This window comes from Daphnia pulex, chromosome 10, assembly GCF_021134715.1.
Source record: "Daphnia pulex isolate KAP4 chromosome 10, ASM2113471v1".
NCBI lineage: Eukaryota > Metazoa > Arthropoda > Branchiopoda > Diplostraca > Daphniidae > Daphnia > Daphnia pulex.
Genome location: NC_060026.1, coordinates 14828840 through 14855587, shown reverse-complemented (window position 1 = coordinate 14855587; position 26748 = coordinate 14828840). Strand labels below are relative to the sequence as shown.

General features: G+C 45.1%; 1 protein-coding gene across 4 annotated transcripts; it reads left to right on the top strand.

The window, feature by feature from the left end:
- The first annotated feature begins 655 nt into the window (after window positions 1-655).
- Window positions 656-26745, top strand: LOC124204006 (histone-lysine N-methyltransferase 2D-like). 4 transcript variants are annotated; one of them, XM_046600981.1, is made up of 30 exons: window positions 656-1220; window positions 1549-2760; window positions 3986-4162; window positions 5712-6018; window positions 6701-6739; window positions 7149-7317; window positions 9132-9233; window positions 9297-9401; window positions 9474-10104; window positions 10629-11045; window positions 14528-14858; window positions 15462-15727; window positions 15866-16605; window positions 16694-17320; window positions 17387-17489; window positions 17584-17668; window positions 17766-18648; window positions 18734-18930; window positions 18997-19168; window positions 19230-19453; window positions 19523-19991; window positions 20079-20712; window positions 24434-24537; window positions 24660-24744; window positions 24814-25051; window positions 25126-25319; window positions 25397-25695; window positions 25762-25879; window positions 25944-26063; window positions 26128-26745. In XM_046600981.1, exons 2-30 carry the CDS (start codon window positions 2118-2120, stop codon window positions 26229-26231), a joined length of 8583 nt encoding a protein of 2860 aa, XP_046456937.1. In that variant the 5' UTR covers window positions 656-1220; window positions 1549-2117; the 3' UTR covers window positions 26232-26745. The 4 variants fall into 4 exon arrangements, with proteins under 4 accessions (XP_046456937.1, XP_046456938.1, XP_046456939.1 ...); XM_046600982.1 differs by lacking the exon at window positions 6701-6739; XM_046600983.1 differs by lacking the exon at window positions 10629-11045 and having other exon boundaries at window positions 657-1220.
- The last annotated feature ends 3 nt before the right edge of the window (window positions 26746-26748 follow it).

Sequence of the window (26748 nt, the reverse complement as noted above, 5' to 3'; positions counted from 1 at the left end):
TTTGTTTGTTTTCTCTCTTTTATACTTCCAGGCGACATTACGACGGCGTAAGTTTCATTGACCACAAAAAAAGGAGAGCCGAGCTAGAGAGAGACGGACTTTGTGTGTTCAATCAGCCATTTACTCTACAGCAGCAAGGATCGTTGATGATTAACCTTCGCCAGCCCATCAGAACATTTCCAGTCGAGAGGTGTGTGTATATATTTGGGGTTCTGGATGGCAGCCGCCAAACGACTCTCCGACTTTTTTAACGCCAGCCACGTCTTAGTAATCGAAGTCAAACGGGCCATATATATAAATATATATATCGACTGGCTGGTGGCGGTAGTAGTAGTGGTGGTGGGCTTCTCTTTAATAGTTGACTGTGACGGTCGATCGTCGACGTCAACGAGCCAGGCCCAGACGGTTGTTCCGAAACTGGGGGGTTGGAAAATAGGCGAAAAAAGGTTTTTTCTTCTTTTTTCTTTTTACATTTCCCAGCCAGTCGAAAACAAGTTGCGCGTATAGCGCAATTCACGACGCTTCTCCCCCCAGCTCTCTGTCTTCTTCTCTCTCTGTTGTATAGTAACGATTTATCGATCAGCTGTGAGGGGCCCCCCCGTTGCCTGGGTTGTCTTACCCCTCCGGAAAAAAAAGGGAGGGTTAGTCCTCCCCCTTTTCTGTGCGTCAGGATCGCTTGCGCAAGCGCCCGTTGATCGACATATCGTCCACGGGCACCAAGTTGGGTCGGCCAGTGAATGTGGATGGAGGATTTAGCGGCGCTGCGGCAGCGATCCGTTCAGTTCGCCACTACACGGTTCGCGCCCGTCCAGCACCAGCCACCGAACTAGACTCCCTTTTAAAACCCCCAAAATTTTTTGTATATTTCCGCTTTTTTCATTAGACTGTGTGCGGCCGTCATGGCTCTGTCAACAGACAGAAAATAACATTCCCTCTCTTTTTGTATTGTTGTCAATAGGAACGACAATTTTTTCATCTGGGGGTTTGTCTGTTTGAAATCGATCCTTACGTATCGTTTTGAATTATCCAAAAGAGGTTCGACTGACGTCGAAATAATCAATTTCGTGCGGTGGTGAAACAATCGAAAAGTGCCCCCCAAGAAGTGTGTGTATGTGTGTCTCCGACTAGCCTCAATTTTGGTTGAGCTGCGCTACTATCATCGAACGGGAATCGAGCCGGCGTCGATTCTTCCTTTTCCCCCCCGCCGTCATAATCATTAGGTATGTATAGACACTATGCACACATTGACTGTTCGACTTGGCTCATCTAAACACCCAAAACATTTCCTCTTTATTTTTCCTTGTTTGTCTTCATATTTTCTATCAAACAAATAAAAAAAAACCAACCAAATTTGGATGTTTAACAACCATTTTCGGTTGTTGTTTGCCTCCCGGTGTAGTATAAGGTCCCTTTTTTCCCTGTATACCTTTTAAAACCTCCCCCCCACTGTCCTGGATGGTAAAATAGAGATAGGGTGAATCCTGGCGATCGATGAGGGTTCCTGCGACTAACTCGTCAGTTATTGTTTTCTCCCATTTTCTTCGACAGGGCAAGTGGCGACGCCTAGACTCTTCTTCTTCTTCTTCACTGGGGTTCTCTCCGTCGATAGAAACTGGCCATGAAAATCCAGGGATCTTAACTGGGAAAGAAGAAGCCGGAAGCCGGTCCGAGTGGACGGGTGTTGGATTCCTAGGATCGAAAAGAATCGGAACCCCACTTCGACCGAACTTTTTTCTTGTGTTGTGAAAGAAGAAGAAGGAAGGAAGAAAAAAAAAACGATAGTGGCCGGAACATGTCGCCGGCGGTGGTGATCACCATGGCGACGACGCCTTCAACACAAAATGATACAATTTCTACAGCCAGATAATTGGCACAAGTGCCGCTACCGGCGCAGTTGTAGCAGCAGCAGCAGCCATCAGCCAACACACACACAGTGATCCTTCTCATCTTTTTCTTTTTTTCTTCCTTGTGTGGTTGGCGGAGGAGGAGGCTGGCCGGCTGGTTGAGCTGAGCTGGTGGTGTGATCTCTCATCTCCGCTGGACCAGACGATTCCTATCTTTAGGCGCCCGTGATCCATCACTAATCAAAAAGGAAAGAAAAACCAAAGATCTTCACCATGCTGAACTTTGCCAGCAAAATGATCAACAATCTCATCGGCGTGCCGGGCGAAGATGGACAGCCTCCCGGCACTGGCCCACAACAACCATCTCAACAGTCCATGATGATGAGGAATCCGCAAATGGGCGGTCCTCAGCCGCAGAGACCCAATTTCCAGGGAGGTCCCCCTGGACAACAACAGGCTCAGCAGCAGCGACCAGGATTTCCTGGACAGCAGCGTCCACCAGGACCCGGCGGAGGACCTGGATTCATGGGACCAAGACCACCCGGTGGACCAGGCGGCCGACCACCTGGACCTGGAATGGGACCTGGAGGTCCTGGCATGGGTCCCGGAGGTCCTGGCATGGGTCCTGGAGGACCAGGCATGGGGCCGGGAGGTCCCGGAATGGGACCAGGAGGTCCTGGAATGGGTCCTCAACGATTTGGCGGACCTGGTGGACCTGGCGGCCCACGTGGAAACGGACCTCGAGGACCTCCAGGTAGCGGTCCCAACCCGCGAATGATGATGCAGGGTCCTGGCGGTCCCCAACCGCGAGGTCCTCCTGGGGGCGGTGGTCCTAGAGGAGGAGGTCCCATGGGTCCACCCGGCAACGGCGGCCCTGGCGGCAGATTCTACCCACCGAACCGACCTCCCGGCCAAGGTGAAATTCGATTACTTATCCCATAATTCAATTGCTCCGTCGTATTTTTATGTCAACACAAAGTGAGAGAGATCCATCGTCGCTGAACGGAGAATAATGGATGGCGTGGGCGAAATTGTCAAAAGGCAAAAGGGTAGGGGGAGAGAAACGGGAAACGGGCGAGAGAGAGAGACGGACAAAGTGCTGTGCTCCGTCTCCATTTCCCCTTGTTCCCCGTCTCGGCCCGTCTCTCCGTACCAGAGCTGGGCGATATAAAAGTCGATGTCAACGAAGTTATCCTCCTCCATTCTGAAAAGAGCAAATGGATTTCAACGTCCTTTTTTTACACACGCCAGAGAGTCGGCGGCCCATTTCCGTCTCTCTCCCTCCTTTTTATTTCTTTTTCACGTTTGTCTTTTTAGTCGGGCGAAACGGGACCCATCCCAACTAATTAAAGTCCTGAGAGAGCCAAAGATGTTGCAACAGCTTCACTTATGTAATTTAACGCGTTCAAAAAACGGTGGGAGCTGCTGGCCCACTCATGCGCCTCTACATGCTTTTTGCCCGCCTTTGAAAATGATTTTCCAGACCAAAAAACTTTCACCCGGCCTCGTTTGGCGCACAGCAGGAAATCCTTTTGAGCTCGTGTATATTATACTCGACGGCCTTTTTTTCATTTCATGTCCGTCTCCCCGCCCGTTTGTTACATTGTTCTTTGGGGGGGATATAATTCCTTGGGAGACACAATTTCAATGGATGCGAATGTCAAAAGATGTTTTCATTTTGTCCCGCCTAGACTGAGAGAGAAACGGAACAATCGTCTTTCCGTCAAGTTCAGTTTGAAACAAAACAGCTGGGCGGCCCGTCATCTTTCGGATATATATCCGTCCCTCGACTGCCAATACGCCAACAAACGGGGGGGAATAAATCAAGTGTAAATAAATCAAACGAGCCCGGAATCCCAAAGTAGTAGACTCTCGGAGAAACAACTTTTTTTTGAGGGGGTAGAAAAACTTCCATATGCTCTGTGACGTAAACAGTCTATATAGGAAATACAGTTTTCTCTCTCTCTTTTTAAAATCCGGATTAAGTGCTGGGCCGATGGAAGAGAAAGAGAGAAAAGGGAGACGAAAAAGATTTGTTTTCGTTGACTGGCTGGATCGATTTATAATTGATTTTGTTGTTCCAACATTTTGGGCCTTGTTTTATTTCATTTTATTTTTCTTTCTTTCTTGTGTGTATTCAGGGCCAGCTGGACCACAGCTGAGGGGTCCTTACCCTGGCAGCAGTCCACCCGGCCAACAGATGAGAGGTCCCATGATGGCCAACAATAGCGGGCCTACAGGAGGTCAGCAACCGAGACCGCCTTACTTCGCTGCCGGCGGCGGACCTACCAGCAATCCGGCCATCCGCGGACCTGCAGGTATAGTACAACAATACCCATTTGTATTTTCGTGTGTCTTATCGGCCAGCAACTGTGTCCTTGTTGTAATGTCTTTGGTGCGTGTTGACTCGGTTAAGAAATCAAAAAAAGAAGCTCGCAGGTGAAATCCTTAACCATCCCTCGATTCCTTTTATTTCCCTGGGCTTCTGACTCTTTCTTTCTCTGTGTGTGTGCTATTGATCCAGTGGTGGCCCAGTCACACACACACACACACAGAGGGAACTATAAAGAGAATGAGCGACGTCGGGTAGAGAGAGACGGAGGAAATAGAGAGAGAGAGAGAATAATAATGTTCTCTGATTCTTGTTTATTGTGTAATAGACTGGAGGGGGGGGGAGCTGGTAATGGCGGCTCAGTCATCCTGGGCGAAAGATTGAAAACCCAAGCGCCTCTATAATTTACTTCTCCCTTTTTTGTTGGATAATCTTTTTCTTTTCTTTTCTTTCGCTTATTGTAGATTTTTATTTCCATTTTTTTCGGGTGATCCTCTCGCCTTTCGATCCAATGCAATCAATTTGATCAATGATGGCATCAAAATAAAACCTACGAGAAATGTGTGTGATCGATATCGGCACATTTCTGGCCGTCGATAATGACACAGCAGCCGGCCTCTATTTTTTTTAAAATAGACGGCCATATTATTCGTAGAACGTCTGTTGATCCTGTGGTGGATGGGCAACCGTTTGGAGTCCAGCCCCGGCCTGATGACATTTATATACATATCTACTTTATGTACATGGATATAAAAAAAGGAGAAGAAGCTGCTGCTTCTTCCATTTCCCGTTTGACTCTCTCAATGGACGAGGCTCTTTTTGCCTTTTTTTTCGCTCCCGCGTTTATTATTGGCACGCAGAGGGATTGGTTTATTTATTATCTACGCGCACTGTTGGTCGTCCATTTCTTCTTCTTCTTCCTTCCTCTCTCTCTCTGGAGGAATGAAAGAAGAAGAAGAAGAAATCCAATCTGCACTCGACCAACGCCGGAATAAGGGACCCCCCGACCAAACCCTCCGGACGGACAGACTTTTGCCCGCTATATTGATTGCTGTACTGGGAATCAAAGTAAATAGACATCCGCCACTGACCGCGATAAAAATATAAAACATCAGCAGGATTTTTATCTATCTTTTATTCTCCTCTATTCAAAAATAGAAGAAAAATAGAAATTATTTTAACGCCAATGTTTGTTCTTTTTAAAAAAACAACAAACAGGAAATGTTTTAAAAAAACCGCTGGGCTGGCCGTCTGATGTTTCAGTCTCTCTCTGCTCTGATGACAAGTCTGAAATAGATCCCCGTTGTTATATATTCCTCCTTTCTTTTTGTTTGGTGATGGTTGAGCTCCTTTTATTTCTTTTCTTTTTCTGCCCGGCACGAGCCACAATGTTTAGCGGCTCATACATATTTTCCTCGAGTGATTTTTGACGCAGTGCTCAAAGTTATTGTTTGGATCATTGTTGAGAGAAACTAGTGGCTGCTGGTGGTGGCCTTTTGATCTACTACTTTCTATTTGATTTGTGTTGTTTCCAGGCGCGGGTTCTATTCGACCTGGCGGGTTCCAGCAGCATCAAATGATGGCTGGCCAACATCAACCGATGATTGGAGGTGCTGGCGGATCATCAATTCAACAGCAGCAGCATCAGCAGCAGTCGTCATCTGGCGTGAATAGCGGGTCGAGTAGTAGTGGCGGCGTCCCAGGAGTCTTTCCCGACGTGGACATGAGCCATTTAAGTGAAGAGGAGCGGATGTTGATCGAGAGTGTCATGGCCAAAGCCCAGATGGAAGAGCTGGAACTCGAGCAGAGTGTCGCCATCACCAAGCCTCAAATCAATTCCAGGTAAACAAATCGCCCTGGCACCTTTTCGCCCCATTTTCATCCAGGCTAATGATATTATCCAGCTCCTACTCCAATCCCTGGACCTGAAAATAACTTTTTTCCCCCCAAAAAAACTGTGCACACACACAAATCCTTGGAGAGTCCGAGATGTGTTCCTAGTCAAAACTTTCCTTTTATTGTCTTGTTTGTTTATTGTTTCGTTCCGGCGGAGGGGGTAGTAGCCGGACACATTTTCACAAAAAGTGGAAAAGAAAAAGTTTTTCTCGTCCAGCTGTGTCCGTCCTCCCACCCCACTCGTGAACGGGAAAAATAATAACAAGTGGCCCAGACAGAGTCCAAGACAAGACACACACACACACTCTTGGCACCGGCTCCTGATTATTACACGGTCCTTTTGCGACGCTCAGATGATCATTTTCTATAGTCTAGTTGCTCCTTGTAGGAGTAGTCCAAGTGGGACACCCCCACCCCCCCTAAAGGCTAGAAAAGGGGGACCTCCCTGGATCAATAAACGCTCCTGGCCCCTCTGTCCTGTCTCTCCCCCTTGCACCCGTCGTGTTTTTCTTTGAAATTGACAGAATTAGAAAAACAAAACAAAAAAAAGATCCTGAATTGTTAAAAACTGTAAAATTGCTCCTCGAGTTGTTTTGATTCATTCATTATGTCGTTTATTATTCAATAGAATGACGAAAGGTCAACTGGCCCGCCAAATCTCCCAGCCGTAAGTTCCTGTCGATCCTTGCCTACCGTAGAACGATCATATCTAAATCAAAAGATCTACACCGTTTTGCATGAATCCTTTGCTGACGACGCAAATCATTAGACATGCATGAATCCATCTTTGTTTTTTAGTCTCTCTCTCGACGTTTTTCAATTATTCACATCCATTACGGACGATCAATAACCCTCTGTGTGTACCTACCAGGATCTGTTGAGTGTGTAGAACTTGTTCCAGCTCCTTTTTTTGTGCCTCAATTATTTATCAGTTTTCCTGCGGTCGGTTCTCTCTGCATGTCTTTTTACTTTACACGACGGACATGTTTGATGTGTCGATAATGTTTTCTATTTTTATTTTTTTTTATTTTTTGTGGTGGGATGGTTCTGTTATCTGGCCGGCTCTGTTGGATCAGGGATCCGCTGGAGCGGGAGAACGAACTGCGCTACACGATCGATCCATTGGGCGGCGGGAGCAACGGCGGCATCAATCGACGGACGTCCATGTCTGTCACGGACATGTCCAACTTGGCGGCCATCAACAACCAACAGCAGAGGCTCTGCAGCGTCTGCTGCCGTCGAGATGTAAGTTGTCCATTTTCCAGTGCTGTCAACCCCCCGGCCACACACACAAAAACAACCTCGTTTCAATCCAGGAGCGATCCTTAAACAAAAAAAAACCTTTTTTGGGTTTATTTCATGACGAATAATAGGAAAAAGTGTTGAAAGAAGAATAGCGCAGCACAGCAAACAGTTGGGTCATTGAGAAATAGATTTTCTCCGTTTTCCCAGTGTGGCTAATAAATCAGGTTATATATGGGAGCTGCTCCGACCGAGTGGAAAGAGTCTAGAGAGAGAAAAAGTGTGCGCTGCGGAGATAGATGGCCTTTCATCACTAGCTATTGCTATTTCTTCTTCTTTTTTCTATTGGCTGTGGCCGTCCAGTTGAAAAATACGAAATGTTCGATTTCTCACTGGAAAACGAAATTTGACCCTGGGCTGCTGCTGCTCTTAATCGATCCTCGATATTTCTTTTATTTTTTTGTTTTGTTTTTTATTCTCTTCTGTCTACTGCACACAATCTCGGTGTGGGATATATTCGTCCCCCCCCCCCCCTTTTTTCTTGTTTCTCTCTCCTTGGCCCAGCAGTTTTTGATCATCACACATACAACACACACACACACACAAAAGGGAGATAATGAAAAGCCATCGATCATATCCCCCCCACCAACACCACCCACATCATTTCCCCCCCTTCTCCTGGAGGATGTCACATTCGCCTGGGCTGGGCTGGGGGTTTCCAGGAGCGCCAGAAAAAGATGTTGTCGTGCTCACTTAATTTCTTTTTTGTTTTGTTCGGTTCTGAGAGACCCCGGGAAATTCAAAACCCTCTGTGTGTTGTCGTCAACTCTCCGTGAAAGGGGGGAGAAGAAGGGGGGAGACGTGATGTGCGTGACGAGGGTCTTGTTTCCGCCATCTACAACACGTTCACGATATGTCACACAATAGCCGAAAGGGGTTTTATTTCGGGGGGAAATAAGAAAAAGTTCGGAGAATTCCTTTTTAATCTTGATGGAACACACAGACACACACAGACACACACTGGGCGGCCCTGGAAATATAAACAGATAGTACATCTCTCCCCCGACTCACTGGAATATTTATGTTTCCCCAGTGTTCCTTCTCTTATTTTTCTGTATATACTGTATGGATGTTGTCCAGCAAGTTAGACATTTATATCCAGCGCCGGATCAATACTTTTGAGTCTGTATACAATGTACAGTTTGGTAGATATATGCCTTCCGGGTGGGTAGGGAGGAGGAGGAGGAAACTTCTTCTTCTGGCTATAACGAAATATGAAATTCTAATCAAAGTCAAGGCAGCATCAAAGAAGAAGAAGAAGAAGAAATAATCTGATTTGTGGGTTGCAACGCGCGTCAACTTTGTCGTTATAGATTGAGATGGATGGGCACTGGGTTTTTGCGCCATCCATCGATAACCAGAAAAATCATTCCCAACCAAATAGAAGATGCGGAACTGGGAGATGATGATGTCACTGCGCAGAATATAGAACCAAAAAGTCTACAATGTCCAAAAAGAACTTTTGTGGGATTTTTATTTTTTATTCTTCTTCCGGAAATCCACACAACTGGAAATGTCAAGCGGAGTGTAACACGAGACTTTTTCTTCTTTGAATTCTTATTTTTTCCCTTTTGTCGTCTGTGCCCGTCTCGGATGACTCGGGAGAAAAAAGGAGAAAGAAAAGTTATCCGAGCTGCCGCCTCCATTTTCTTTTTCTTTTACCTACGAAATTTTTCCCTCGGCCCCGGGAGCGGAAGATATAAAAATAATGATGGAAATATTATTTTGTTGTTGTTGTTGTGTGGGCGATATAACAGATCAGCGGACGAGATGGACCTCCTGGACAATCGTGCGCCGAATGCCGAACTGTCGTCTGCACCACTTGCGGTGGATACGCCGCTTCCACCTACGACAATAAAGTTCGTTTTTTAATTCAATTGAAATTCGTTTGTACTTAATTAAATTTTTAATGGATGTTGTAGAACACGGTGTGGCTGTGCCGGACGTGTCTGGATCGACGCCAGAATGCCAACTGGTCCCAACAGCCGCAACAACAATCCGGAATGATGAACAATCAACAATCGGCGGTAAATTTAAATTTTTTCAAATTTTTCAAATGAATCGCCAAAATTAGTTAACCAAAATCAAATTTTTTCCAGATGATGATGAAATCTTCGACGATGAACGACGCCAGCGGACACAGCCTGATGGACTCTTTAGGACGGAACCAGCAGCCGCAGTCACAGCAGCAGACGATGCGTGAGTATTCTAGCGTCACGTCCGATCACGTGACGGACCTTGCGACTCGTTCCGCCACCACCACCTCATCCCTAATGTCCCCAACCACCTTCTCCATCTCCTCGCCCGACTCCTACCACCCCTCGACCGCACCCACCGCCGCTCATTCGCCCCTGTCGTCGTCGTTGGCATTCCATTCGGCCTCTTCTCCCGCCGCCACCACCCCGGCCTCACCGAAATCCCAACAACAACAACAACAACAGCCGGAATTCACGGCGGAACAATCCGACGCGTGGTTCAAATCCGTCTACCAACGGGCGGCGGAAAACGACGACGACGAAGAAGAAGAAATGAAGGAGAAAATGTCGTTAGTTTTAACCCGATCGCCAACCTCAGGGGAAAATGATCACGCCGGTGGTGGCCACAACGTGATTAGCCCAGTGTCGTACACCAGCCACCGGCCGTTCGTCGACGATAGTCATAGATTGCGCTACCAAGATATCGAGGACGATGAGATGCACAGTAACGGGAGCGAGGAGAACAATCACCAAGGTAAGTTTTTAAAAAACCCGCCATGGCAAACAAACCAAAAAGTGTTCAAACTTTTTTTTTAAATTTGGGCGGGAAGATGCTCATTAAATTCAAAATAATAAGTCTCCTACTGCACACCCTTACAAGTTTGTGTACACAATAATGGGCTCCTCCCACTTTGGCCAACTCTATTGTAAGGTGGGGCTTGTGTGTGTCTTAAGGCCAGCTGTGTTTGGCAACCAACTTATTCATCTTGTTCATTGGCATCAGCTGGTGCCGAAGAAATAATTTTAGAAAACTAAAATAAGTTTCAAAGGACAGGGTGGGCTGGGGCCGACAAAACAAACAATGGACAGAGTTTCACCAGCTGTCTATTATCCCCAATTATTTGAATGGAGGGGAAAAAGCTTGTCAGGGCCGGCTGGCGGATTAAAAAAAAAAACAATTATTTCCAGGGCCGTCCATTTTATTTTTCAATTTGGTCAAAAGAAAAGATGGAAATTGAAACAGATTTAACCGAAATGGCACGAACATGGTCGAATTAGGGAAAGATGACAGCGACAACGACTCGTTGCTGGAAGAGTTGGCGACGGTGGCCGTCAAAGAAGGTTCCGATAGCGATGAGAACCTGAGCGACGTGGAAGAATTGAATCTGAACTGTAAAGACGAGTCGGCGGCGATGGTCGGTGGTAGTAGTCGCTCGATGGGCGAGGCGGACGAGGAGGAGGAAGGAGCGTCGGCCGACTCGTCGGCCGCCTCTTCGCCGCGCTCGGCCGACGCCACCTCGCCCTCGCCCGGCTCGCCGCCCAGCAGCTGCGCCAGCATTACGGCCGCGCTCCACCACGTCTACGAGCACAATCCGGGCGAGGTCTACCCCATCGCCGAGGAGGAGGAAGAGGCGGCATCGCCCACCGCTTCCGACGGAGTCACCAGCCTCAGATGCAGAGCTCGTTTGAATTCAGGTTAGAGAATTCAAATTCCGCGCCAAAAAAAGAATTTTCAAAAAAAGCCCGCCAACTGAAATTTCAAACAAAATCTTTCACACTCCGTCCGTGACCCTCTTTAACTTTAAAAAAAAAATTAGAATTTTTTTAAAATTCATCCTGTTTCCGCCTTTATTTATTCCTTCCGCATCCGGAGAAAAAAAATTTGTTTTTCGCTGACTTGATGAAATTTTCTCCGAATTTTTTTTTTTTTTTTTTTGGCTTTTATTTTGATTTGAAATCATTTCGGCTATGCACGATGAGCACTCCGAGCACGTGGACAGTCTCTCCTCCCGATCTTCCGCACGATCCGGCATTTCCATAGTTTCTCTCTCTACCCATCCACCTTCCGCCGCCGCCCACTTCCGTCATTACATTGATATAATATCGCCAAGTGGCTCTTTCATCTTACAGTCGACTGAGTTTCTTCTCATTTTCCCGTTAACTTATTAACTGTTATCTTTATTTCTTTTCTTTTATTCTGGGTATTATTTTATTAGATTGGGAAGGAAAATTGACACTCGGAACGCGTTCGTTCATTCCGCGTGTTTAGAGCTCGGGCCGCCGGAGTGAGCCCCTCGGGGGAAATGTTCTATATATATTTCACTCCTAATTAAACTCATGTTGACTTAAGATCCGGAAGGCGAAAATAGAAAAGGAGTCGGCCAATTTTATTCCGGAATGCGGATGCCCGGAAGCGATTCCACTTGCACGAAGGGGCTAGAAAAAGAAGAGAGAAATGGAAATGTTTAAATTTCCCTCCTAATGATTACACACATTTCTCATCGGGAAAAGGGGAAGGGGTAGGGATGGATAAGAGGAGCTATAAGGAAAATGAAAAACGTGAGTTGTAGTCGGATGTGTTTCTCCTTCATTTCCCTCGAGGAGACAATGAAATGTGTGTGCGTCTGTTTCAAAGAAAAGAAACGGGAGGAAACACAAACACATCCGGTTGCATGGGGGCCTCTATCTTGGGAGTTGCGGATGAAAAACACCGAAAGAAAATTTATTCAATTCTCGCCATTATTCATCTCTCTCCTTGTTTATTTTTCAAGATCTAAAAGAATGGAGGGCAAAGAAAAAATCTAGAACGATATGCACTCTCAAAGTCGCGTTTTTTGTTATCGATCCGGCGGAAGAGTTTGACATAACAGTGTGACCGTCGTTCACCACACCTCCTTTCCATATCGTGGCTTTTATCTGGGCGCCTTTTTCATTTTGTTTATTTTACTTTTTTGCGGAAGAATAATAATAATTCCGCCCGCTGGCTGGATTCCGCCCTCCCTCTCTCCTCCAGACTCATCCATCCGTCCAGCGAATTTTTTTTGTCTACTTCTTGCTGTGTGTGTGTGTGTGTGTGTCACGCTTCCTGTGTGTGTTTTTCTCTCTTCTTTTCAATGTCGTCATTTTCGTTTGCCCCCCAAATCACGTCACGCTTATTACAAATGATCAATGTTTTAGCTCAAATGACGTCACGACTCTCATTGACGTGATTTTTCTGCATCACCCGTCTTCATTCTAAAAAGAAAAAATTAATTTTTCTGATTTTCTCTCTCCTTTTTATTTTAATTTGTTTTAATTTTCTGGCTCTCTTGGTTTTCATGTGCTTCCAACAATATCCAACATAACAAAAAAAAAATCATCCGCCACAACGATATATTTCTTCTTCATCAAAAACATACCACTTATCTAAACTTATACTATACTACTATCATCTATTTTTTTTTCAAACATCCATTTGACGCACTTTATTTTTATTCACAACCGTTTTCCGATGGCGGTTTATTTTTTCAAATTTATTTATTAGCGAGATATGTCGACCCAGGTCTTCCTAATTTTTTTTTTAAATTATTATTATTATTTTTTAAAATGTAATTTTACTAAAACAAAAAAAAAAATTCAATCCTGAAACAAGACGAAAAGACGGCGAAGAAACGCGCATATCCGACAGCCCCTCCCCCACTACGCAAATGTCCTCCAATTGAATCCAATATAATTGATGAAGTGAAATATTTTTTGACATGTCTTTCATATCCCATTGATTTTTTGTCTCTTCTTTCCACTTTCGACGTTACTTCATTTAATTTAAACGTTACTAAAAAAAAGTTTAATTTTATTTAAAACTAGAAAATTAACCGAATCTTGTTGGCTCTTTTGATTTTTTTTAAAATAACGGATCTAATTGGAAGCACATACATAGATGTACATTATCAAGTTTCTAGCCAAAAAATTGTAACGAGTAATCAGAAAATCGTTGTACACATTCGAGATATTTTTTTCTTATTATTCATTTCATTTCAACCCCATTTATTAAAATTTTTCAGTTGTAGAGAGTGATGGCCATTATTTCTTTTTGCGCATTTTCTATTTTATTTTTCTATTCCTGGCTTGTTATTTTTGAAACACTCACCAATTTTTTAAAAAAAGAAAAATCAAAAACACCCCGAAATATTTAGAATGAAAACGCCCCATCACAAAAATGGGCGCTATTCTATATTTTTAAAAAATTTGATTTGATTTATTTTTTTAAACCTTTAACTCTCGCATGTTGACCCTGTCTCTCTCTCTCTCTGAAATAGTCAATTTTGAAAAAAATAATTTATTCATCTAATATATGTAAATTAGATTCTGACATAATTTGAAAAAGAAAATTTAATGGCGATGGCGATATAGTTTAGTGAGCACAAAACACATAAAAATTGTGATCAAAAGGAAAACTCTTTTTTTCTTCTTCCTTTTGATCTTCCACCGGGTCCTGCCAACAGGTAAGAAAAAGAACTCAACAACTTTTCCCTTCTTTTTTCTTTATTATTATTTTTTGAAAAATTTTCTATCACATTTGAACATTTTGCGACTCTCTCCCCAAGTGGTCCAGACAATTTGACCCCCTCGAAATTTATTTCAAATCAAAATTTGTTTACCGGCTGTGCGCTCGCGTCCAATGTCTTGAGAAAGGATTGAAAAACAAACAAAACAAGAAGCCATTAATGTCTATCACTTTTTATATTCGACGCAGAACAAAATTCGAAATGAGAAAAAACGAAATGAAATTTCGACGAAACAATTTTGACATGGAAGACCTGCGTCGACACACAAACAAATATTATCCTCTCTACTCTCTACTCTACTCTCTCTCTCTCTGCTCACTTTCACCTATACATCTAAACCATTTCACCGGCTTATACAATATTCCCCCAACCCCCTGACACCACCTCCACCCACCTATTGACCCTCCTTCCACCCCACTCTTATTAGTCAATCTACTACCGATAAATATCTCTATAACCTCCTATGTGTGTGCGTGTGTTTAGCTTGCACTATTTATATACCTTGTTATATCCTGATGTGTCTAACTGATTGGCTTTTGATGAGAAACGACATGATTGTGTTTGATTAACCCCTCGCCCAGCCAACTAATCTTAATAACCGGAGAACCTTGTGTGTGTGTGTGTGTTGATCAGGATCGGGGATCGAAGGAGGATCGGCATTGGCCATGTTTAACGATCAAATGACGACGGCCAACGCCCAGATGAGGATCGGCTCGCCGACCAATGCCCTTTACAACCGGTCCAGCGCTTCCTCCTCATCGGCCAATCCAGCGGCGACTCCTGGGCTCCTGCGAGGACCTCACGATCCATCGGCTCCTTCTTCCTCATTATCGTCGTCCAACTCGTCATCGAATTTGATGAGCCACTTTGGATCGTCGGCCATCCGATTCCGATCATCCACCGAGTCCAGCAGCGCCACCGCCGGCCCAGCAGCATCCGCCACTACCAACTTTAAAGACGAAAGGTTAGTCAACGCTTCTCATGATGGATGGATAAGAGCGGGGCTAGGATTTTTGTGTTCACATACACACACAGGTCGATATCCCAAGTGGGACTGCCTAAAAGGGTGGGATCTGCCCGTCTTGTGCTATGTGGACATGCCCCGTTTTCCTTTTCCTACTCTCTCGTTCCGTTTTCCGTAAAGAAGAAGAAGCAGCTCAGTATTGATCTTCCATCCGCTTGCGGTCGTCGTGCTCGCTGCGACTCTCTCGCTCGAGCCGGCCCGGATCGATACCCCTCCTTGTGTGTCCTTCTTTTCTATCCACCCTCCTTGTATCGATATTGACTATACTACACTGGGTGTAGTATAGTAGAGCAGAGACAACTCACAAGTCTTGTCCTTCCATCACACAGTCCACACCCACACCCACCCGACCATTTTTTGGTTGGCTTCTTCTTCCGTCTTTTATTTTCATTTTCATTTTTGCCCCATTCCGGCGAGAGGGGGCAGGCCAGCCAGACAGACAGACTCCTCACTCTGCTCTGCTCTCTGCGATTGTCATTTGTGCGTTTGGGAGTCTCCTTCAATGTGATCGTCATCTTTCTCGATTCCGGCCATGTTTCGCAGGATGCCTTTATCGCCCACCGGGATGGTGGTCGGCACGGCCGGCAGCAATCAACTCCTCCATCACCAGCAGCAGATCCAGATCCAGCAGCAGCAACAGTACAACAACGACATGTTGGGTCACGACCCCATGTTCAATCAACAGCAACAACAACAGCAGCAGCTACAGCAACAACAACAACAACAGCAGCAGCAGCAGAGTGGAACTGCTGCTGGCAAACCAGCCGGAACCATCACCGGAATGCTGGCCGATTTCAGCCGAGCCCTGGGTACGTTTTAAATTTTATAGATGTCATTTGTCGAACTGAAATGGCCTTGTTGGTTTTTATGGTGTAGTTGTCGTACATAAAAATCAGTTGAATGGAATCACCCCCAAACCCAATTGTTTTTTTGTTACACACTATCAGGACTGGGCAGCAACGCCACCCGGTCGTCACCTTCTGACCAGGCGTTTGGCCAGCAGTTGAACGACGCCAATCATCAGCAGGGCCAGCAACAGCCACACCATTTGCAAAACGCTGCCGGCAAGATGAACACCCCCCAGCAGCAACAACAACAACTGCAAATGCAACAGCAACAACAGTTACAACAACAACAAATGCTCCAGCCGGGCGGATTGAGTCAACAACAACAAATTCAACAGTCGCCGAATCTTTATTTCACGGCCGCCGATGGATCGACTAATCTCCTCGTTAACCAGAGCTTGAACCCTTTCGCGGGCCAACAACAACAACAGTTACTACAAGGCCAACAACAACAACAACAGACAGCGATGCAATCGCTCCAGCCGCAAACTGGTCTCGCCGGCCAACAGCAATTACAAGCCGCCAATTACGCCTCGTCGGTCTTCCCCAACAACAGCGCTCTATCGCAAATGGACCAACAACAACAGCAGCAAATGGCTCTACAACAACAGCAACAGCAACTTCAATTACAACAACAGCAACAACTGGGTCAGGCGGTAAACACCAATAATCAGATGATGGCTAATGAAAACACAGTCGGCGCCCAGTTATTCCAGCAGACTAAACAGTTGACCCAAATCAATTCGTCTAACCCCCAGTCCCTGCAACAACAACAACAACAGCAGCAGCAGTCTTACGGTCTGGTGAATGCGAGCGGAGGTTATGTCCAGCAAGTAGCTCAGGTTAGTTATCATAAGCGAATTTAGAATAATAATTCCATTATATTTCAGTTTTGTAATTGAATTTATTTTCGACCCGGTCCGTTGGCAGCAATTTGAGCAGAGCGGAGTGGCGGCCGTCATTGCTTCCCAGCAACCCATCAACCCCTTGACTGGGCTGCCGGAACAACAGCAACAACAACAACCCAACTTATACGGCGGTCAGCCTACGTCGTCGGCCTACCAACTTCCTGGGACGGTGGTTGCCGGTTCGGTGGGCATCGATCAACAACTTCACAGGCCGCTGGGCCAGCAGCAATCGACGCTCATTCAACAACAGCAAGCGCAGCAGTTGATGGGCAATCATCCGCAAAATCACCTTATGAACGATCCCGCCAATCGAATGACCCTGTTTAACCAACAACAGCAACAACAGCAGCAGCAGCAGCAACTGCAGTCGGCGGCTCTGGCGGCCGGACAAGCCCAACAACAACAACAACAGCAGCAACAACAATCGATCCACCAGCAGCAAATGATGCAGCAAGCCGCAGCCCAGCTGCAACAACAGCAGTCCATTATCCAGCAGCAACAGCAGCAATTGCTCATGATGAACCACAGCAGCAGCAACCAGGATTTCATGCAGATGCAGCACCAGGCCCAGCACTCGAAAAAACTCCGCAAGATCGGCACGGTTCAGAATTCCGCCCTGGAACTGCAACAACAACAACAACAGCTCATGGTAAAACCCACCAACATTTTCCAAAGAAAAAGTTTTTACATTTTTAAATTCCTGCGGAATTGTTAGGCTGCAAACAAGATGACTCCGCAAGCCATCCGGAAGAATATGTTGGCGCAACAACAACAACAAAATGCTCCATCGGCCTCCCTGCTGCACCAGTCGTCGATAGGTTCGTAAAAAGTTGTTTGTAACTCGTCTTATCGATTGGTTGATGGTTGGGCCATTGAATTAAAAACGATCCTTGTCATTTCCCCCCCACCCAGTTCCGGATCCGAACAAGACGAGCCACTCCGATCTCTACGGCAGCGGCAGCAGTTCCATGCTGAGATCCGCCGATTTACTGCACAAGTCAGTTGCTTTTTTGTTCATATTGTCCATGTGCAAATTTATTCTAATGAAAAATTCCTTTTCTTTTTTGTTTCCGTTTTTTTATTTCCTTACGCAGGAGCAGGATCCGGTTGATCGATGGGCGACCTTACAGTCCGACAGCGTCGCCGGAGATCGATCTGCTGGGCGGAATGATGCGTCCAGGCCCTGCGGCTCACTCGTTCATGATCGGCGGAGGTGGTGGCGGTGGGACGCCGATCACGACGCCGATGGGCACTCCGGCCGGAACGCCGCGAGGAGGCACCCACAGTCGTGACAGTCGCGATCTCCTGGCCTGCGACTCGCCCGACACGCTCAGCGAGACGGACTCACAAGCCTCACTCCGGCTGAGACGGAAGCTGCCGCTCCTTCCGCCCGATCAGGAGGCCGCCCTCCTCCCGTCGGTCCAGAAGAAGAAACTGGAATTGGCCAAGAGCCAACAACAGCAACAACAACAGCAGCAGCAGTTAGTCAGCGTCCAGGAGCGGATCAAGGCCTACAGCAATTTGCGGCAGGGCTCGCTGACGGAAGCCAACACATCCAGCGGAGGAGTCGACCGGGGCTACAGCAGCGGGGCGTCGGCCGCCTCCTTCAGCGGATTAACTCGCCCGACGTCCGAGACTAATTTGCGACAATTGGCTTACGGCGAATCCATGGCCAGCTCGCTGGCCGCCCGACCCGGATCGGCCCACGGACTTTTGCAGGGGTCCAGCATCGTCAACGCCAACGGATTACGATCGTCCATCAACAGCAATTTGACGTCGAGCAATCTTGCCGGCGGCGGCGTCGGCATCGCCCGCTCCAATCCTTCCATCAGTGTCAAATCCGAGGACCAGACACTCCGCGAAAGTTTGGCGGCCATCCTTCCGCCGGATTTGCGGCACTTGGTCGGAGCTCCCAGCACCAACTTGGTGATGACCACATCCTCGACGACCAACGATTCGTCGACCATCCTCAGCGTCGTAAGTTTAGACGTACCCGAAACGGGCAAACTTTTACCAAAACCGGAAGTTTATTCAAATTTTATTTCTTTTGGGTATTTGGCAGGGCGGAATTCGGACGGCTGCGCTAGAAGACTTGCGCGGATCACCGTTGACACGTCGCCGAGCCTTGGAGGAGGAGCTGCAGAGACTAACGGAGGATCGGGCTCGACTTAGGAACCAAACGGACAAGGACCGCGAACGGGAGCTGAGGATCCGCCGCGAGCTGGAAAAATTTGCCGCACTCAGAGACCCGATGAAAAGGTAAAAATCCAATTGCAAATTTCAGTTAATTTTCATTTCTAAAAATCATTTGGTCCGGCGGATTAGATTCGATACTCAGAGGCGACCGGGCAGCGCCGCCGCCGGACTCATTGGAGCAGCTCAATCATCGGCAACTTCCGGCGTCTCCTCCCGACTCCGCAAAAGCCGAGGGCATCGACGGCAGTTGTCCGATCCCAGAGTCTCTTCGCTCATGCGGGAACGCGAAGAATCTTCTGACGTAAGGAAAGGATCGGGGAATTTATTTCATTTTATTTTATTTATTTTTGGAACGTTGACAGAGATACTCGACGGCCAGATCTCAATCGATGAGCCGGGCCAAGGCTTACGAATACGAATCGATGGAAGAGCTGAACATGGGCGGCGGTGTGGGGATGGCCAATAAAGCCGATTGGGATCGCCATCGATCCATACCGACTTCTTATTCCGGCAGTGCTCTCAACCGACTCCTCACCGAGGACGATGATTTCCTTTCACGGAAATACTCGGCCGTTGGTAGCCGGAGGTAAATCCTCCCTTCCCCCTAAAAGCGAAATTAACCCGATCCTTATACTAATCATATGATCTTTTTCAGGACTCACGCCAGGAGATCCAGCGATGGAGGAATGACCATGACTGACTATCTGATGGATCCTTCTTTGGTCGGGTTGACGGGCGGTGGATCCTCCCATCACCAGTCTGGCCAGTCGAGTCGATCCCGTTACGCCAACGATCCTCGGATGTTGACCCGTGGACTTAGTTACGACATTGCCGATCGCAGTGGAATGATGCTGGGCGGTGGACACCACGGCGGCCATCACGGCCATCACAATTCCGGCGGCCATTCCAAATCGATCCTCTTGTCGAGGAAGCCTCGATCCTGGCACCCGTCGCCTTACGGCAGCGACGAAGAGTTCCTGGACGCCGAGGACGACATCCTGACCCGCGAGGCCAAAAAACAGAGGATCAAGGCGGAAATCGCACGCCGGAGGCAACAAATCGAACAGAATTCACGACTTCACGACGAATTACTCCGCCTGTCCCGTCTGCGCGAATCCGGTGACGTAAGTTGTGGGCCCGTTTTGATCCGGGATCGATCCCGTTAATGTATTGATTCACATTCAGACGATTTTTCGCTCGATTTCATTTAGGTGAGCGGTTATCAGACCAATCACGGACTGGTGGGCGGGAATAGTTCCGGCGGATCCTACGGCGGTGGCGGCGGAAACGCTGCCCGGCTAGCGGCCGCCGCCAACAACTCGTCCGTTTTGCGATCCATCAACGACATTTTGCGGGAAGATCGGGATTTCATCCATCGATCCCGGAGCAGTTCCAGCGGCGGTCACTTGTACCAGCCGGATTACATGGGCGGAGGTCATCACCATCACGTGTCTCCTACCCGACGTCCGTACCACCACATGTCGTCGGCCCAGCACCACCAGTACGGGTCGCATTCGAGAGGTGCCAGTCCGGCCCGCAGTTCTGGCAACTATTCCGGCGTGCCGACGGAAGAGGAGCGCAGCATGGAGCGGCTGGCCTCCACATTCCGGACGGAAGACTACACCAGCAGTCTCTACGAGCGTCTGCACGATTTCTCGCCTCTGGCCAGCGATCCTGAGCTGGGCGGCGGAGGCGGTGGCGAACACATGATGATGTACAACACGGGGGCCGGTCCGACGGCCATGCCGCTCTTGCCGGACATGCCCAGCCGGTCGCGCAAGCTGCTGGAGGATTTGGCCTACGCCAGCGCCAACGATGCGCCGACGATGCACATCCAGTCACGAGGCAAGTACGGAGGAGGAGGAGCGTCCGGGGCACATCCGCACAGTACCTCGCGCTATTTGTCGCCGCGCTGAATTTTTCTGTCGTTTTGAATTTCGGCGCGTAAAAATTTATTTCAAAATTTAAAAAACAAAACAAAAAAAGAACAAAATTTTGATCAAATGGCCATCATCATCCTCACATTCCCGTCCCTAAAAAGAACAAAAAATTAAAACAGGAATTTTTTGGGGGAGGGTTTTATTTCCCCAAATAATTCCGTCATGGAACCGAATTCTCCGGCGTGCCACCAGCGCAACATTTTGAATTTATTTTTGAATTATTTTTATATTTTCGGTCATCACAAGTTTTTTGGGCGGGATTTTTATTTTTTAAATCTTCAAAACGAGCTCGATATTTGAACAAAACAGCACAAAAAACTTAAATTTAATTCATTTTAAGAGCCGGGGAATCCCAGCAAATTTAGAAAAAATATTTAATTTTGATGTGGAATCAAAGAGAAACAAAAAACAAATGGACTCTTGGCCATAGACAGTCAGTTTTTTTATTAGGAATGAATTTCCCACTTTTGAATTATTTATTTTTTTTTTCCTAATTTGCATTTTTATATTTAAAAAAAAAGAGAAAAAAACAGAAAAAAATTTAATTTTCTTCTATCCTTTTTTCTTTTCTTTGGATGATGACGCGTCTCGACCGAGCAATTTAAAACGTGTGTCTGGTTTTTGTGTCCCGGTAGTTTTTTCTCTCTCTTTTTTCTTTTTTAAAAAATTAATTTAGTGACATCAGCCTTTTCATTGTTTTCCTTTTTAACGCGTCACTAAGATATTTCCAAAAAAAAACATTTGACTATCTATTATCATCATCTTTTTCTCATTTGTGTTTGACGCTTTTGATGTGTTCCACACCACCCAACCATCTTTTGATCACACCATTTTCTTTTTTTCATTTTCTTTCCTTTTCTTCATTACTTCTTGATTGATTTTCAGTTTGATCTTCTTCTTCCCCATTTAAAATCCAGCAGGCACAAGAATTTAAAAAAAGAAAAGATTATCGATTTTATATGAAAAATGGAAAAAGAACCAAAAACAACATTTTTTGAGTAGATTGTGTATTTATTCCTATCAGTAGTATTTCTTTTTTCTTTCCTTCGGTGTATGTTGTGTGTGGTCTTGGTAAAAATTATTCGTTTTCGTCGTCAAAGCACCGTATTATATTTCTTAGTAGGTCAAGCCCCCCCCCTCCGATCCCGCCATTTATTCATTCCCATCAACATAAATAATTCCCCGATTATTCCATTGATGAAATTTATTTTTATTTTTATTTGTAAAATTTTTAAAAACGAGAGAAATGTTGGTTTTATCTCTCTCTCTCTCTGGGACATTCTGCTGCACACACACATTTCATATAATGTCGTTTTTTTGAATGACGTATTATTATTATATTCCCTCAACTGTTTCATTATTTATAGTGGGACATCCCCGAATTTCTAATTCATTTCTATTGATTTTAATTTTTCCTTTGGATGGCATCATTTCGTAATTTTACCTTTTTTTGGTTTTTATTCGTGCAAGAATTAATTTCAATTGGATTGATGGAAATGATGGGCCATATATACATAGTAGCCATGTGCACTTGTCTCATTGATATCGTGACCCTCCCTTTTTAAAAATCCCGCCTCTCCCACTATTCCCCCCCCCCTCGACCTCTTTTCCTATTTAATGAAGAAAAAGCAGCAGCTCTTTTTTAAAATTTCCTTTTAGAGAGTCGATCGAAACAAACAAAATTTAGTTTTTTTTTCAATTCCTGGTGCCTTATGAACCGACCCGATATTTAACTCTTCTTAATATTATTCCCCCCTCCCAAAACAAAATCGTCGAAGTCCCCCCCCCTATGATGCAATATTTAATATCTCTCTCTCTCTCTGCGACTGATTAGAAAGATTTTTTAAAAATTAAATTTGGATTCGATCTACGGATTGAATTGCGTCAGTGTTTTACTTTGAAAGAAAAAAGGGAATCACAAAATTTTTAATTTCCAATTTTCTCTCTGGAAATTATTAAACGTCACTTATAATGTCGATAGCAGCGCACTTGAACGTCATTTTTGTTTGGCAGAGAGATAACCTGTCAACCGATCAATAAAACACGATGGAGGATTTCTTTTACTCGCATGATTATTTTCTTCTCTTTATTCCCCTATTTTATCATTTTTTAAAATTCAATTTATCGTTTTGATTTAGTTGATTTTTATTGCATTTTTTATTGAATTTTTGAAGAAGGCGCGTTATCATAATGTTGCTGCTGGTGGTCTGAACGCTCGGATTTGTTTCCAATTGACACTTTGGGGGAAATAAGGGATCTCGCGAGGTGTTTGTGTGTGTGTGTGTTCCAGAGGGAATCATTTTTCCATATCTTTCCCTCCAAAATTGTTTTATTTTGAATTTTTTTTTTCCCCATTTTTCACTCTCTCTCTCTCTCTGATTTTTGCTCGTTAATAATTCCCCAAAAACAATTTTGTGGGCCTTTTTTTCGTAAAAAAAAATTCGTGCAATTATTAGCTGCGTGAAAAAACAAAAGAGAGAGAGAGATATCAAACCCGTGAGGGACAATTTACATATTTCCAGCAGACCATGCATATACGCAATATATCGTTATATATGTGTTATTGCCTCATTCTCTTTTGAACTCTTCCCTTGGGGAAAAAATCAAAGGCATCAAATTCTATCCTTTTAATTCCCCATCCCTAATAAAAATAATTAAATTTAAATTTAAAAAAAAATAGAGAGACAAACCAAAAATCGTGTGTGTAAAATGTCAAAAGTTTTTTGGGGCTGCTGCTGTTGGATTTTTTTTTAAATAACAAAAATTATTTCCTTGTCTCCCCTCCCTTGCCACCACAACCCCCCACCACCACCACCCCCAACACTTCATTTTTTCTCTCTCTCTCTCTAACTCTCTCTAACTCTCTACTCTCTACTCTCTCTCTCTCAATTCATTGCATGTAATTCTCATCAATGTTGGCTGGCTAATTACACGTTTTTTCGGGCCTTCGTCGCGCAAAAAGAAAACTAACAACAAATCCTTTTTCTCTCTCTCTCTCTATCTTATTAGACATTCGATCTATTATTCTTCTATTATTATTACATTACATAACAATCACTAAATGTATTTCATTAATGTTTATACATATTAACTCGATTTAAATTATCGCATTTATTGGAGCCAAAAAACTGAGTGTCTTCATTATTTTATTTTTATTTCTATTTCCAAAAGTTGTTGTTGTTGTTGTTTTGTCGTTGATTGTGGCGAATCGATTATTTTTTTTTCTCCATCGGCAGTCGATTTAAATCACTTGGAGAACAGGCACACACGCACTCAGAAACAAAAACATTGAAATTATGTACTACCACGAGCGGGTTTATCGTCGAAACAAACAGTTTTCGATTGCTCCGGCGAGTAGAAACGTCATCCACCAAATTAATTATTATTTTATTTATTTTTAAAACATTTACTATATTTTTTAACAATTACTTTATTATTATCTTTGTGTAAAGTAAAATGATAAAAAGTTGGGTTCATTCCGGACCGGTGGAGTAGAGTCGAAAAAGTTTTTATCTTTTTAATTCTTATTATTTAATTTCTTTAATCAGGTTTTATGAAAAATTTTCGCGGTTTTTTTTAAATTTGAATGGGAAAACCAAAATGTTTGACATGTTTCGTTCCATCAGGATATGAGTATTCACCTGATTATGACGGTGGAGATCCTTGCTATTCGGAGCCGGAAGAAGACAACCGCAATCAATACCGTCGCTCATCCAACCGCCCATATGAGGTTTGTTTCTATACTATAATTGAATTGAATTTTCTAAATTTCAAAAAACAAAAAAGGGAAATCGATTGCGACTATAAAAGATTTTTCGGGGGGTGTCGCACGAACGCCAATTTTGTTATTAGCACAAAGGACCAGGTAAAAGACGCTATCCATTTCCCACCAAAAGAATCCTGTTGACATGCGATGCCAAATCCAGCGCCACTACCGGTAATTCATTCATTCTTATTCGTTTAAATTATTGTCCAAATTATTTTATTTTATTTTATTTTCATTAAGACAACGGATTGGGAATGCGAGTGGTGGGCGGATTGGAGATTCCCGGCAGTCGGCACGGCGAAATCGGAGCTTTCGTGACTGAGATTTCACCTGGAGGTGTGGTCGACACTCACGGCGAAGTCCAAGAAGGTGACCAGGTCCTCGAGTGGAATGGCATTCAGCTCAACAGCAAATCGTTCGAAGAAGTTCAGAGTATAATCTCATCCACCCGAGGCGAAGTGGAGATTGTCATTTGCGGGTATAAATAAACAACTCACGCAATCCCGTTTTTATCTTCTAACCGTTCACGATCCTATTTTTGATTTCCACCAGGGAGAAGGCCAGCTCGCAGTACGCCGAGTCCAACGTCCAGCAATGTACGAGGACCATTGCCGGCCCACGCGAGGAAATCGACATGAACGGAAATAGCAACAACCGGAATCATATGACGAGTGAACTGAGCACGGCTTCGCCGACGGAAGTCGTCCCTCAGCCGCCAACTGGACCTCAACAGCCGGTCGTTAAAGGTAATAAATATATAAATCTCTCAATAGATTTGTCCATACCTGATGAAATAATCGCCGGATCGATAACGGGTGCGCAGGGATCATTCGGAATAAAGTCCCGAAACCGGAAGAATGCTTGGAGGACCCTGAAGTGCGGAAGCGCAAGTGGACACTGCCTCTGGGTCAAGTCCAATTACTTTCCTGCTACGACAGCCGGGCTCACATCCTTTACGTGACAATCATCCGGGCCAGAAAACTGCAGACCCGACGACCCAATGGTGACGCCCGACCCGATCCGCTTGTCCGATGTGTTCTGCTTCCCGGCCGGAAAGTCGAAAACGAACGCCGGACTCGCTATTTGAGCCTGACTAGCGATCCGGAATGGCACCAAACTATGGTTCGCTTCAATTCAAACTGTTTAACATTTCAATTTTGTTTAATTGAGGTTTAATGTTTAAATTAGGTTTATCCGGCTGTTCCGCCCGCCGATCTCATCAAACGTCAACTGGAAGTGACGGTGTGGCATCACCAATCCGACGGCCGACTTGAATTCCTCGGTGAATTCCTTCTCGATCTTGCTGGTAGCTAAATTTGAATTAATATCAGCATGAAAACACTTTAATTTGATTTTTATTACGTTAAAAGATCCAGGAACCATTGACGAACAGCCGCATTGGTATACATTGCAAGATAATTCCGGCGGATTGGCCAGTCTACCAATGGCTCCAGACCACGGCAACGAGTACACAAACGGCAAACCTGCAGGTAACAAATTGCTAAGAATTTATTCAAGTTGATTTATTCCTAAATTTGTATTTGTTTTAACAAGGTTCCCAGCAAAGAAGTAGCATGGCAAGGGCTAGCATGTCTTCCGGACTAATGATGGATTCTTCTTCCTCCGGATGTCACGGAGCGGCCTGCACCATTCTCTGAATTCAATTAGTGTTTGAAAAAAATCCGATCATCATCGACACGTTTCACTTAATTGTTGTTGTTATTGTTGTTGTTGGAGACGTTGTTTCATTGTCGTGTCGTCGTTAAGTGTCTGATGTACTATTACGCGATGTGTATCATATCATTTCAGTCAACGAACCATATCTCTGTTTGGCGTCAACATCCATTCTCTCAACACATGCAATCAATTTCGTCAATCCATTTATATATGCTCAACATCATTTGATTGTTATTACCTCTTCGACATTCTACTCTTTTTGTGTTAATTGTGGACGATTATTCTGTCTGTGATGTTCTGTGTCCCTAAATCCACACATTCCCCATCTCATTGTCAAATGCACTTGTACATATTCAAACATAAGCTCGGCCTGATTTCTAGGTGTTAGCAGCAGCCAGCCTCTCTGTTCTTCTCGTTTCAAAAACGCCCGTTTATATATTGTTGGAGCCCATTGTGCGTAAAGCATTGGTGGTAATAAACTAGATGGAAACCGTTCTT